General features: G+C 54.4%; 1 protein-coding gene across 1 annotated transcript in view; it reads right to left on the bottom strand.

Moving 5' to 3' along the window:
* Positions 1 to 4,002: 4,002 nt before the first annotated feature.
* The window catches only part of LOC119102525 (uncharacterized), a 56,560-nt gene continuing 46,636 nt past the window's right edge, over positions 4,003 to 13,926 (bottom strand). Inside the window, exons 2-4 of the mRNA XM_037225908.1 lie at positions 9,635 to 9,729; positions 7,455 to 7,570; positions 4,003 to 5,013 (exon numbers count right to left, since the gene is read on the bottom strand). Of these exons, the coding sequence (XP_037081803.1) occupies positions 4,431 to 5,013; positions 7,455 to 7,570; positions 9,635 to 9,664 (729 nt within the window). The 5' untranslated portion in view covers positions 9,665 to 9,729 and the 3' untranslated portion in view covers positions 4,003 to 4,430. The remainder of the gene's footprint in view (positions 5,014 to 7,454; positions 7,571 to 9,634; positions 9,730 to 13,926) is intronic.

The following is a 13,926-nucleotide window of genomic DNA, read 5'->3' as shown; positions in this document are numbered from 1 at the left end:
AAGGTGATGGGACATTTGATCCTGTTTTGCGGCCTCAGTCAAATGGGGTTCCTTCTGCTGTGACTGCAGGAGAAAGAACCACCGGAAAGATGAGTTTCCGCGTTCCTCGTTGTTCTAGCTTGACTACGTGAGGTCTCGCATTTCATCTGATTTGCGTAATGCTACTGCTTCTTCTTTTCTGCTTCCGCACCAGGTTACGCGACCTGTTATTTTTTTCTGACCTTGTGTCCGCCAGGTGCCGAATTTGATGCGTTACTCAAACTACCACACTTTGCAACTGATGCGATGCTTCCCGCCTGCGCCCAATAGGCGTATGAAAATCATTGGCACATCTGTTGTACCCTTGCGTTATTTTCCGACATTGGCATGTTTGAATCGTGTGCCAAGAGTATATCGTGAATTATATGTGATAAGTCATTATTCGGTTTAACATTATAGGGGCTGTTCAGCGCAGTGCAAATGTCAGGCCTGCCAATTTTGCACAGATATTATTATTAGCTTGTCTTATTGCCTAGGCATTCACCATTGTTTGGTGTCTGACTCTGAGCAGCCAAATCATGGTTTGAAGAAAAAGTAAAGTGCGTCTACTACCGTTCTGAAAATTGCAACCGACTTCAACGTAACGTTCTGTCTTTAAGCCGTGCTGCAAATGCTGCTGCTAGTGTCGGTTTTATAGAAACCTGGTTTCCGGACTGTGCAAACCAAAAACAGCCCGTGACTGGTGCATCGCATGGTCCTTATCACCTCACGTGGATCACACACATGCTGTTCGGGCTATTGTTTGTCGTATCATGAGACAGACATACAACAAACGGACTAAAAAACGGGGCTCAGTGATGGCCAATCACTAGGTATGTGATAGCATGACCACGGACCAGCGTGACTCGGTCCGAGCCGGTTCATCCAATAAAGCCCAAAGATTAAGATTGCGGTCTCCTGACAGACGGTTTGTGACGGCACCACCGGCTGCAGCAGACTATCGCTGCTGCTGACGAGCTCGTTCTTCCGTGTAGCGGGAGCGAGCTCCACGTCAACCAATGTGTTTCGTCATCTCACTCTTGTTTCCTAAGACGGCCCTCTCCCTATTTCGACGCCCATTTGTGGGAAGGCCCAAATGGCCCGCTTCCGCTTCAAGAAGTTTGTAATTAACTGTACCCACTGCTTGACCAGCGCTCACAAGAAATCTCCATTTCCTGTTTCCTGACCTCCATCTCCATTTCCTGGCCTTCATGTTAGCCGTTTCAGACTGCTGCATGCTGAACACCAACAACACAGGTTGCTATCATTCATCAAGTATTTTGCATAGTGCATGATTGATGAGACGTTGAGCACGCTTGTCGACTTCCTGCGCTGGATTCTCATAGGAGGACAAGGTTTTCCAAACCAGGATCTCTGGAAGTCAGCCAACATGTTTGTGCTCTCTTCAGCAAGCTGGAAAAGCGCAAAATCAATCCTTTGTGATTCAGAAGTCATATCGCTGGGCGCGCCCAGGTGGTCAGAAATGATAGCAACTAGCGAACCTGCCGCGGCCGTCACTCGCGGCGCCGTACAGGGATTGACGGCAGAGCCTATCTTCTTTCTCTCGTGATCCACGACATGCCGTGTTATCTGATCAAGGTATTGCGTATGCTTTCAACTTGCAAGCAATCACATGTGCGGACGACACCTAGCTGCTAGACCGAGCGAGAGCAAATAGCCTCATATTCCTAGCTCTCGAATTCATGATGAGTTGGTTAGCCCGGAAAGCTGGTTTCGACCAAACGCGTCCAAACGAAGCCATAAAAGACGGAGACCATATTCCTTAGAATTAACCAAATGATCCAAAGGATTACGGACTTTCTTTGACCGCGATGAGATTGTTTCCCACCCGACCGCGCTACCTGATCGCCCAGTCAGTTCGCTGAACGTCGCCATCAACCCCTTCGTGTCCTGACCTGACGACGCCACGTCAGGTCAGGTCAACAAGCACAGCGCGCTTCTCTCTTTATCATTTTGGGCCCATTTCACCAAGGGCGCGTTGGAGCTGCCTATCTGAAAATCACATCTTCCCAAGCGTTTTACGTTGTATTTTGGCCATCGGGGGGCGCAGCCAAAACCTAATTTTATCTGGCGGATCTGCTTGTTGGCTATCTAGAAGTACGTAGATGACGTACCAGATCGAAAGCCAGCTTCGCTATGGATTTTTGTTGAAAGCACGTCCTTGTGACTCGAGGTCTTCAACCTCTTGTGTACAGATCAGTTTCTCGACTTAAATATATTGATTTTCAGCTGGCCCATGGAAGATTGCCTGTTTTTACCCATTGCCTAAAGGCCGGCAATCTGAAGTGCATCGGATCTCGGCCACGGTTACTGGTAGCTAAATACCCATGTTCACGCAGACACCACTCCATTTGGTCATCTCAGCGCAGGCTCGTCCACTTGTTGTACGCGGTTGGTCTCGGCTACAATTATCTGTTGGCATGATGTGCACTGATAGTCCGTGTGTCGGCCCGGCGCCTGGTAATGAGCTGCACCTGTCACCGTTATCGAGGAGTGAGAGCCATGCTATTGGCCTGCCATTAACCATGGCCGTTACACGCTTGGTAACCTTCGGTTGATAGATCTTTGCGCGGCCCCCGGCTGACTCCGTATTCGGAGAACAGAGGCGTGCAACGGTGCAAGCGTGTGTGCGGCAGACGTGAACGCCGGTGCGTGCAACGACAGTCACAAATGCCATATCTCCGAGTTCACGTGCTCTTCGTGCTGCAGCTAATGCGTGCTCAAGCTGTTTTTTGGTGCGCTTCTCTTGTGGGGTGTTTACTTTATGTTCCTTAAGGTGAGTAAGGTTCGCTTGCGGTGTTTAAGGTGTGACGCACGCTGTTCGCGAATTTGGGCCGAGTAAGACACAAAGATCTTGCAATGTGTCTGCTCACGGTTGAAGGGGTACTTCCTCAAATGTATTTTAATACGGGGCCACGAAGCTGTCTAGACTGACACTGTTCACACGATGATCGTACGCTTTTTGCTATCCACCCAACATGCGTTCTACGGACCGGCTTGGTTTCCATTCCTGGATGTTCGGCAATTTATCGTCGCTTATGTCTCTCGTCTCTACTACACCTTCCAGTGATTATTAGAAGCTTTGCGAAAATGCTAGTGTGTCGATATCGTGGTTTGTTGAATTCAGCAGTGCGACCCCCGTGCTATCTAACGCAACTGTCTATGGGCACGTTGCTTTGCCTGAGCAACGACCACAGTGTAATGGGTCTGGCTCAACGATCACTTGCAGGGCAGTCTACAGCCTGTCAGCTTTGTTAATATGCTGCAGAACCCCAAATTCCTGTCATGTCCAGTTCACATCCCACAGCAATGCTGTTTAATGAGCCCCGTCCAGTCCAAATCCTGCGGAAAGGCCGTCTGTCGTGTCTCACCCAGTCTAGATGTCGCGGCAATGCTGTGTCCTGTGCCGCATCGAGACCATGCGCTGTGGAAAACGTGTCTCCCGTGTCCCACCCAGTCCGGAACTCACGGCAATGCTGTGTACTGTGCCCCACCCACAACATATCCCATGGCAATGCTATTACGAGCGTGTGCCCTCCAGTCCACAGCTATGGCGGCAGAGCTCAGCCAGACGCCAGCGGACGGACACTGACCCCGTCCCCTCCCCCTGCAGATGGAGTACTCCACCACGCTGTCTTCCGAGTTCACTCTGACCAACGGCGGCACGGACCTCAACGGCATGAATATCTCCGTCGACAACCTGGCCAACGGCTGCTGTACCATCCGGAGGATATTGTGAGCTAGACGGCGCGCGCGGCCGTCGCATCTGTTGGTGCGAGCGCTGCGAGCCCGGCAGCGAGAGAGCATGCGTGTGGGATGTCAAATGTCGAGACGAGCTGCCAGGCTGCAGTTTCAACCACGTGGAGGTGTGTGGGTGACGTGATACGTGACGTAAGTGGTGCGGACTTCCGCTAGTTCGCAAGATGAGTCTCTGTTCCAAGGGCATTAGACATGGATGTGGCAAAATGATGTTTCTTACCAGGGTTTATGACGCGGCACAGTCAATTCAATGCAGACCACAAGTGAATGAGCTGCCTAAGACGCGTTGGAGCACCAAACAGTGCTTGAGCCCGGTGACAGGCGCGAGTCAACAAAACACGGTCAACTCAGTAAAAGCCAAACGTTCGTCTCCGAGCAGCGAAAACCGATTAAAGATTTTCAGGTAGTCTAATGGCAGTGGCCGAAGCCGGAGAATAGGAACCATGCCCTGACACAGCCGGCGGCAAACTTGCCTGGGGCCGCAGAGTCGTCAGCTGTTCGACCGACCTTCGCACGCGCAACAAACGCTAAAAGCGGCTCTCAATTAAACCACTGTCGTGACCGAAATGTTTGTTATTATCGTAGCGCGCACAGGCAACCGATTCTAACCATCACATCATTAATATATAAAGCTATGACGCGGTGCGAGCGTTCGTCTGAGATTGCCCTCCCCGCTGGGCACGGCGACGCCGCTTCTGGTATCGCCGTCGCATGGCCGCACTCTGCTTCCGGTCCCACTTCCTCTTCTTTTTCCGTCGGTTGCTCCGCTGTTTGATCTCGCACCGGCAACCACTGCGTATCCGAATGAAGTCTAGCATTTTGGCGCCGTTCACGTCGTAAACGGCGTACGAGTACGAGTACTCCTGCACGCAGCGAAAGCGACGGCGCACCAGGCGACGCACGAGCGCCACCTCCTCGTCCGTCTGCTCGCGGCACGAGCGCTCGAAGAACATCTGCTTGAAGTCGGCGTCAGAGTAGAGGAAGGCGAGGCTGCCGTCGCGCCTCGTGCCGGCGTGCGGGCTCGTGCGCTCCTCCTTAGCCGGGCAGCAGACGGTGAAGTCGGCGGCCGGGTCAGCGTACCGGAGCGCCGCCCTCTGGCGGCCGTCCTCCAGCTCCGGGTCCTCGGCCGACTCCTGCAGGTCGTCGGGCAGCGGCAGCGGCTCGTCGACGGCCAGCTGACGCCGCTCCTGCTGCGCCCGCCGTCGCGCCGCGTGCCTGCCGGAGGACGGCGCTGTCAGGCGGCGGTGGGCACGTGGCGCACGGTGCGCAGCGAACAGGGACCGTTGTGCCGACTGGGAAAGTTTTGCGGTGCTAAAGCACTGTCACATTAATGTTAAATGTCATTATGTCAAAAAAGCATGATGTGAAGCCTCACCTCATTTCAATGAGATTCAATGGGGTCAGCCAATCTAATAGTGATGAGGCATCATCTCCCTAAAGAGATGTGCGCTACCTTATCTCATTGCACGGCACCTGCCACTCACCGTATGTCGCTATGCTAGGGTGCATCATAGGCCGAAGTATAAAAAACTGTTATTGTCCGCAGCGAATGTTAGAAACTGAGACAGTGGAAGCCTGTGTCAGTGATGTACGGCGCGTGTCATTTTTAGATCCGCGTCGGCCTCCAGTGAAAGCCGACGTAACCAACGCCGCCACCTCCTTGGCTATTTTCGAATCAAATTGGTGCTAAACCCATATCCACTTACACCAAACACCAAAAAATAGTCTGCATCGGCCGCTCATTATAAGGCACCTCCCACCCGGGAGCGATCTTACGTCTTCCATTGGGACGAAGGGGACCTGGAGCAGCGCGCTGCCGCCGCACTGGGCGCGGCCGCGCACGTGACGCCGATCGTCCGTGTTACGAGCCGCCCACGCGCGGCGCCTGGGTCATCACGCCCCGGTCGCGTTGGCGACGTAATGGTTTGTTTGTGACCAATCGAGGCGTGCTCAGCGGAAAACGGCCCTCCAGGGAGGCCACCCGGGGTCAACGACACCTGCGGGAGACCCGGCCGGAAGTCATACGGTAGCCGCCCTCCGGCTCCAAAATATGGAGAGACGACAAACGCGGAGAGGTCTGCCTCACGCCGGGGACGCCTCGGGCGGTCCCAGCGGCGTTCGTGGCAGTTGGTCACGTGGCAGAGGCGGTGGGCTCGTGATCGCGCCACAGGGCTGACCTGAACGCCACCGGGAACGGCACCGGCATTGTCACCGCCCCGGCGGCGGCGGGGACCGACCCCATGCGCCCCGGCTCCGGGGTCGGGACTCGGGCGCGCGCTTGGAGCTCCAGCGCGGCGCGAGGCGGCGCCACCAGCGTGATGCTGGCGACGCACGCGGGTGAAGCCCGACAGATTAGATGCACCTGCTGCGGCCGCGTCGACACGGGACATGTTTCGCTATCGGGGGCCATTAAACGCACGATGCCGACACGGCTGGCAGGCTCGTTACGAATGGACGGTCACAACCTCGCGGTCAGGCGCGCGGGATTTATTTCCGCTGACTAAATGGCCAAGGTTCCAGCGGTTTTTCCATGCAATAAGCTCCGTTGGTAGAGGGCAGCTCACACATACCTTCCAGCCGTAAACATGCGTTATGGGGGCCGTGATTTACGACAAAAACAAGGCTCACTATTCACATCTTTCTAAGGAGTTAGTGCAATATGAGACCGCAAGTGGATAATGTTGTACAGGATCTAGAGCGGCTACATCTCCCTAAATTGATTGGATGTAATTCAATCGTGAGTTTTGGTCTTTCATCCGAACCAGTTTAAGCACTCGTTTTGTTGTGTTTTGCATCGCGTAGGGCACTACGAGCATCCTTATCGCGACATTCATCCCTGCGTAAACGCCATGACCCAGGCAAGAATGGCAGCAAGCTCGCAAGCGTGACCCCGTGGACATCACGCTGAGAGAGCGTTACAGGCCTACGGCCGCTGGAAATAGTCAGGCGCATCGTAAACAGACCGATGTTACACGTCGAGATTTACATACCTTGAAACATCCTGCGCCATCTCCAAACATAAGACACGAACCCAAAACAAGCCAGCGGATCTGAATCAACAATCAATGTTCGGTTAACGCCTGCGGCGTGACAAGCTTCTACCCGAAATAGAGTTCATAGGAGTTTGCACATTTTCCCAGTGTCCCTCGCAAAGCGAGCGCGAGCGTTAAGTCTTTCAAAGAGTGAATGAGTTTAAGCGGCTTAGTTGTCTGCTGACGTGGATTCCAAACGGATGCGATCTGCTAAAATTTTTACATCTGCATGGTTCTGGGTAGAGCAGGGGATTACGACCGCCAGCAGGAGCTTGTAAACCACAACCAATAGGGGACAACGTAAACTTGTCATCTGCCCGATGGAAGCCCCGGCTCACTGGGTCATCACGCTGCACTATAGAGGCTGTGTCGCGATGCTGGGACATGATGGCATGTGCCCACGTCTGAGAAAGATCTGGCAGAAATGCTCAAGGGTGAAGACCAACCAGCTGACAAAATGCATCTCACTTTTCAACAGAATGAAGACGTTTCAGCTGATGCACGTGTGCGTGCATGAAAGCCGATTTGTGATAGGCCCATGTCTCCTACGATGATCCTACGTGCGGTCAAAATCCAGGTTAGATGAAACGTTTATATTCAGAGAGCACGCTAGGAATGCTGTACCTGTGGCGTATTCTGTGTTGACTCCCCGTGCTGGGAGAATGACTGGACAGGCCGACCTCCTCCAGATCCGATACACCACTGCCCTCAGAACCGCTGGTCGCCGACACCAACAAAACCTGCCAGCATAATAGCGATAGTTAGATACCAACAAGCCGCTGCTTCCAGAACCGTTGGACATCAAAGGCAACGTGATCTGCAAAGAACGCAACAACACTTGTAGGACACCGCTAAACCACTGCACTTCATGTCCGCTGGTTACTGACACCAGCAAAACGTCCCGACGTAATGCCAATGGTTAAATACAGGGAGCATGGGAAAGCAGCTTTTGGAGCCTTCGGCCACCGACGCTAGCAGTTTGGTGTTCTCAAAATACCTGGTCACTGACGCTTAAAATCCTGTTAAAGCAGCAAAAAGAAGTAGACACCGAAAAAACACTGCACTCACAGCCACTGGTGCCGACACCAGCACAGCCAGCCGACATGACAATCCTGCTAGACACCGATGCACTTCTGTCCTCCGAACCGGAGGCCTCCGACACCGACACACTATATCAACACCGTCGCAATGGTAAGACACCGACAAGACATCACCCTGGGGACGTTAATCATCGACACAAGCATGATCTGCCCACAAAGTCACTGTCACACAGTAAGAACGGCTAGACACAAACAAATGCCTTCGCTGACAACCTCTGGCCGCCCACTGATGCAGACCGTGTGAGCAGATCAAATGGAGAACTAGCGGATCTCATAGTATCATAAAACTCTCCTCAAGAAATCGCTCAAAAGTACGATTTACCTCTCACACACCGCTGAAAATGGCATAAGCCGTTCCGCAGACTGGTCACGAACTTTGCACACCTTAATCTGGCATATGAAATGAAGTTCTAATGTAATCCATTCCTCATTCCAGCTTCATCCTCAACCCTTGCATCGCTCCGTTCATCGGGGGCGGGGGCAAGTCAAATGCGCCAGCCATGAGTGATGAGGGGCCTCACGTGCCTTTCCCCCTCCCCCCCCCCCGGGCCGAGTGCCGAGCACATACGCCGTGCATACCACATAACCCCGCACAGGGGGCCTTGGGTGGGCTAATTATCGGCAGATGGCCCCCAGGTGCGTGCAGTTTTGCCCCACCGTCAGCCATTTGCCTTCATCCCAAAGCCCTGAAATGGCCATTACTGACCGAAATAGCTCTAATCCAAACGAAACCAAACAACAACTAAAATACCAAGGCGTCGGAGCACTACTGCGTGGCTTCACAAATGTGACGACACTAAATGCCACACATATGACAATAATCACAATTATGCGCAAGTGTTTTCAGCATCAGGAGCAGCTCATTGCCAATCCGAAGCCATTAGATTGCCTGCTAAAGACTCAACAAGATTTAGGCGGTGTATGCAGCACGGTATAAAGTACACTCATAAACGAGTACCAAAGGTAAGACCAGTATCGCAATCGCAGTGCTCTAATCGTGCATATGAATGGATAAAGCTCGGGCATTTCGAATTTTCCCAATGTCGTCGCAAGCCCAATTTCACATATAGGACAGCGAGCAAGAACCAACATCTCATGACATGAAAAAGGCAAGAAGATCCGCAAACTTACAAAGCGCTCCCGCTACCGACCCGGCGACGTTTCCGACGCTCGGTCTAAAATGTCTTCCAGGACATGGCTACCTCTTCCCTCCTCCCACCCAAAGAACCAGCAATGTACTTCGTTGAGCAAGATCAGAGAGCGTCTGCTTTGGAGCGGGAAGCGATGCTCGAGTGCCGGTTCAGATCCATCCACCTCGATCCAAATTCGTGACCCTGGGTCCCGGTCAGAGTCACGATCGGATCCAGCGGGCGGATCGTGGCTTCCGTCATCGTTGACGAGAAGTGATCAGGCGAATGCTGGCATCAAGACATCGCCACGGTCTGAGCTGACGGGCCAGCTCCGAACCACGCGACTCCGAGGCGACCTCGTGGCCGACACGGGCCATATGACAACTCAGACAAGCATTGGTTCGCTGGCAGCTAGCATGTGTGACAAACAGGCCATTCCAATTTGCTGTGGGGAAAAAATCACGATAAAAGTATCACAGCAGCGGATCACAAGAGCGCCAGGTTGCCGGGCTCCTTGTTTCCGGCACCCGGAAGCGGCGTCCGTCTGAGGCCCCCCTCCCCCCGTCCCACTCACCACTATAGCTGTCATGGTGCCGAGGCGCATTTTGCGGGTGCTGCTCGGAGGTCGCACGACGACGGAGGATCACCAGCCCAGCTGCTTGGCCATCTCTGCAACGCAAGACCGACGCTCAGTCTATATAGCGGTGTCGGCGCCTGTGCACCGAGCGCATGACCGGTCGACGCGCGTGGGCGTGGGGAGGGCTGCAGCCTCCGATGCTCCGGCGAGAGATCATCGGTGATGACGCGTCGGCGCGCAGCTGTAGGGGGGGGGGGGGGAGCGCAGAGCGGCACGGAGAGCCTGCCCCGTGCTCCATGTCAGGATGAAGCGTAGGTGGTGGTGGTTGGTGCTGGTTGCAGGACAGGCGGAGCGGTTCTTCGCGAAAGAAAGGGCTGTTGGCGTAGTAAGGATGCTGACAAGTTTGCGACGCGATCCACTTCCGTACCTCATTAACACGCATTGATGAAAGAGTACGTTATTTTTCAATGTATTAATTGCGTTATGCTTATTCAAACACGCATCAACAATTCGTGCACCAAATTTTCAGCGAACTGCGCAGCATCAGTTGAACACATCACAGAAACTTCATCAGTAGCAAGCAAGATGAGATCGTAAGGCATCAGTTGGACACACCACAAAAGGTTTATCAATCACGCTTTCATGTAAAGAATTACATGCATAGCGACGTCGATCATGCGAATGCATATCTTCAGCACCGCAAATCAGTTTTGCACGATGCCGTCTTCTGATAAAAAAAAACACTCTAGTGTCGGTTTGGAGCGTGCTGTGACCGGTCCAGCGCCCACAAGTCGAGTCTCAAGTCAGGCGGCGGGTCAAAATTGGTGGTCGCGCGCCGCAGAAACCAGCAGGGCGACGGGCCACTCCTCCAGGAGCACGACGGGCCACTCTGCCTCTGTCGTGTCCCAGCGCAGCTGCACAATGTCGGCCGACCCATCTGCCAATTCATCGCAGCATCGGGCACAGCATTCACTGGCTGAGTCGATTCACCGACCGACCAAGGCTTCGCATTCAGTCGCCGGTTCGGTGTGCATTAGCAGCCGCGCGAGCGGCGGGCGCGAGCGGCCGAGGCGCGTGACTAAACACCTTCCCACCCCGCCGGGAGGGCGGTCGCGCCGCGGATAAAGAGACCGCCTTCTGGACCGTCATCCCGAGCCAGACGCATAACCGCACAGCTCCTGCCGAAGCCCCACGGCGCCGACAGCTCGCCGGATGTACAGCGCAGACATCAGGAGCTCACAGGCGCGGAGCAATCTGCAATCGCGGTGTAATCCTGCCTGCTCCACCTGAACAAATGCGAGCAGTCTGGGTGGAAGAACGTTCCGCTTGGATCCGTAAAGGAGAGCATGCATGCTAATGAGCTGGCATCCACGTCAAGGACTGAATCGAGCCATTTTCGTTGTCCAGACTACTCGTCGAGGCGGGACGGTGCGCTCGGTCCGGTGGCCCCGTGACGTCAGTGGCCTTCTCGGTGGGGACATTGAGCTGATGCGAGGTAGACGAGCCCAGCTGACATGGAGCGGACAGGACCGAGAGGCGTCACAACGATGACGAAACTCGCAGCTGGTGCCTCCGGTCAGTTATTTACATTTGCTTACCCTCAGGCACTAAACAGCGCGGTTGTTGTGTTAGTGGCGTTTGATGCTAGGAGGAACCGCAATTCACCGTTGCGCACCGCAACAGCGAATTGCGATGCGCTTGACCTTGCTCGTTATTGACATGATGATATCGATATGTTATCACGTGGTATCCTTTGGGACACACCGATGCACTCACGGACGCAAACATTGTTCCACTGATCTACCGACATCAGCCCGAGATGCCCGGTGCAGCACACCAAACCAAGCATTGCTCTACTGATCTACCGGCATTAGTCCGAGATGCCCGGTGCAGCACACCGAACCAAACATTGCTCTACTGATCTACCGGCATCATTCCGAGATGCCCGGTGCAGGACACCCAACCAAACGTTGCTCTACTGATCTACCGGCATCAGTCCGAGATGCCCGATGCAGCAGACCGAACCAAACCGTCCCGGAGACGCGCAGATCTCAGCACCGCGCTTAGCGAGCCGCTTTTCCTGACATCACAAGATAGTTCCAGTTGCAATCCTCCCATTTCCTGTTGTAAAAGCAAGCCGGAACCCTTGTCTGCACCTCGGCTCGCTGTCCACCTGGCCCCCGCCATGAACCCGGTCTAAGAAAGCGGCACCGGCCTTCCGCTAAGCTCTCTCATTCAGGCTGACCTGGTTGGATGACAGCGGGGTTGCTGCGGGTGGTCTAACCACACAGAAGCTCGCCGTGATACTGCCCGGTCGGGCCCACGTCGGGCTGCATCTCGGCCGGAAGGAGGGTCACCACAGACAGTGACGTCAGAGACGTGACGCGAGACTGGAAGTCCGTCCCCGTTGATGGCGACCGGAACCGCGCTGATACGAGGTACGGCATGGTGTGCGGTGTCTAAACCTGGATGTGACGACGGGGCAGGAACTGCTCCGCGTGCGTGACTCAGCCCTTATCTGTTATGACACTGTATCGCTCAGGATTCCTACGAAGCTGGCTTCACAATCACGTGCGGATTTCCTCTCCCTCTCTCTTTCCTCTTGTGGTTCTCATACATCTGTATTTTGGCAGTGCATTTACATAACAGTGCATAACAGGGCATTTTTAATAGTGCATTTAAGCAACCACGCACTGAATTAAAGGAAGCGAGTTTAACGACACGCGCAGGACCAGCCTAAATGCATTCAACCACTCAACCTGCGCGTGAATCAGTCACCACATCGTGTGTGGGAGGACGGGTACGGGGAAGGCGAGGGAAAAGGAACGGAGGCGGGGAGGAGAGGCGAAGATCCAGCGAGAGATCGAATGCACTTGAAGGACAGTCGGTGTTATCCTGTCGAGCGACGCCAGGCGGACTCGGCTGTCGCTAGTTTGTCCTCTGATCAGTCCATATCGCAGCTCATTAAGCCAAGCTGACGGCCATTTTATTTAGGGCAACGAGCCAGTCCACCTTAGCGCCCACTTTCCCCTCGCTTTGTACTCACCGATCCGACCTTTTATGAGCACGTGACATTAGTAGACTAGAGACCACACGGGCGTTGGCCTTGGTCATGCCTCTAGAAACAGCCAGCTCCAGGGGACGATTTCTTTTGAGAAACGTCCGCCTGGATGCAAATGATTCCGGCGGTGTTGTCTGTACCCAGGCACTTAAAATCATGTGTAGGTTTACAGGAATGTCTATTACCCGATACAAGCCTTCAAACAATTGGTCATTGCAACTCCGGAGGTCATCAGGTGCGACGCCCGGAAGCTTGGCATCGATATCTTTCTCTCCTTCTTTCAGATATATGTCAGCTTGAGTGCGGCACCGTCCACACGAACAGCCCACATGCCTCCGTTTCCGGTATGGGTTCAAAACCTCATCTGGCTAGAATTCCATCGAGCCATCAGGCATCAGCTACAAAATGCCACCAGCCGTGAGGTCCGGCCAAGTTATCCGGACTTGATTGCAATCAATCTTAACGGGAGCCGATTGGGGCTCTCCGACCACTTTGAAGTGCCGCGCTGTCTCAGCCATCTCGCATGAAAATTCTTATAGTAATGCTGTCAGTTTGAATAGCATGGCGTCATGGCTAATTGTCAGACGTAAACCAACAGGCTTCGGAGTCCCGTTATTCTACGCCCGCCCGTTGGAGTCGCCTAACAGTGCGAGCACACTTCATTCACCTTCAGCTCGACTGCATCCCTCCCCAGGATGTCCACCATCACGGCCATCACGCCATCACGGCCATCACGCTCTCCACAGATGAATGACTGGCCGGTCCGAGCCCGGCCCCGAGCTGGTCTCCTGTTCCCTCGGGAGCTGAGCTGGCGGTGTCCCGGCGTCGGTCCCGGGAGCTGAGCTGTCGGTGCCCAGGCGTTGGTCGAAAATGGTCTCCTGTTCCTCCGGGAACTGAGCTAGCGGTGCCCCGGCGTCGGTCGGAGCTGCCCGCACCGGCTGAGCGGCAGGCGCGCTTCGTCACGGGTCAGGGGTTTGGGTGCGGCGTCGAGCCGTTTGTCACGCGTCCTCCAGACCGATGGACAGGGCTGTGGCAGGCCAAGTCTCTCGCCGGCTCGCCGGCTAGCGACACCAGGCCCCGGTGAAAGGGCCAAAAAGCTAGCGGCACCCAGCCCCGGTGAAAGGGCTAGCATGGTCACCAACTGCTCGGAGCGCAAGGTTGTCTGCAGGGCATCGTATGGTGTCACTGATCGCACGCATTAAAACGCGTTGCATAAAGGTGATTGTAT

The sequence above is a fragment of the Pollicipes pollicipes genome, unplaced genomic scaffold (genome assembly GCF_011947565.3).
Source record: "Pollicipes pollicipes isolate AB1234 unplaced genomic scaffold, Ppol_2.1 Scaffold_5724;HRSCAF=6776_pilon_pilon_pilon, whole genome shotgun sequence".
NCBI lineage: Eukaryota > Metazoa > Arthropoda > Thecostraca > Pollicipedomorpha > Pollicipedidae > Pollicipes > Pollicipes pollicipes.
Note: the sequence above shows the minus strand (reverse complement) of the source record. Positions and strands in the feature narration are given on the sequence as shown.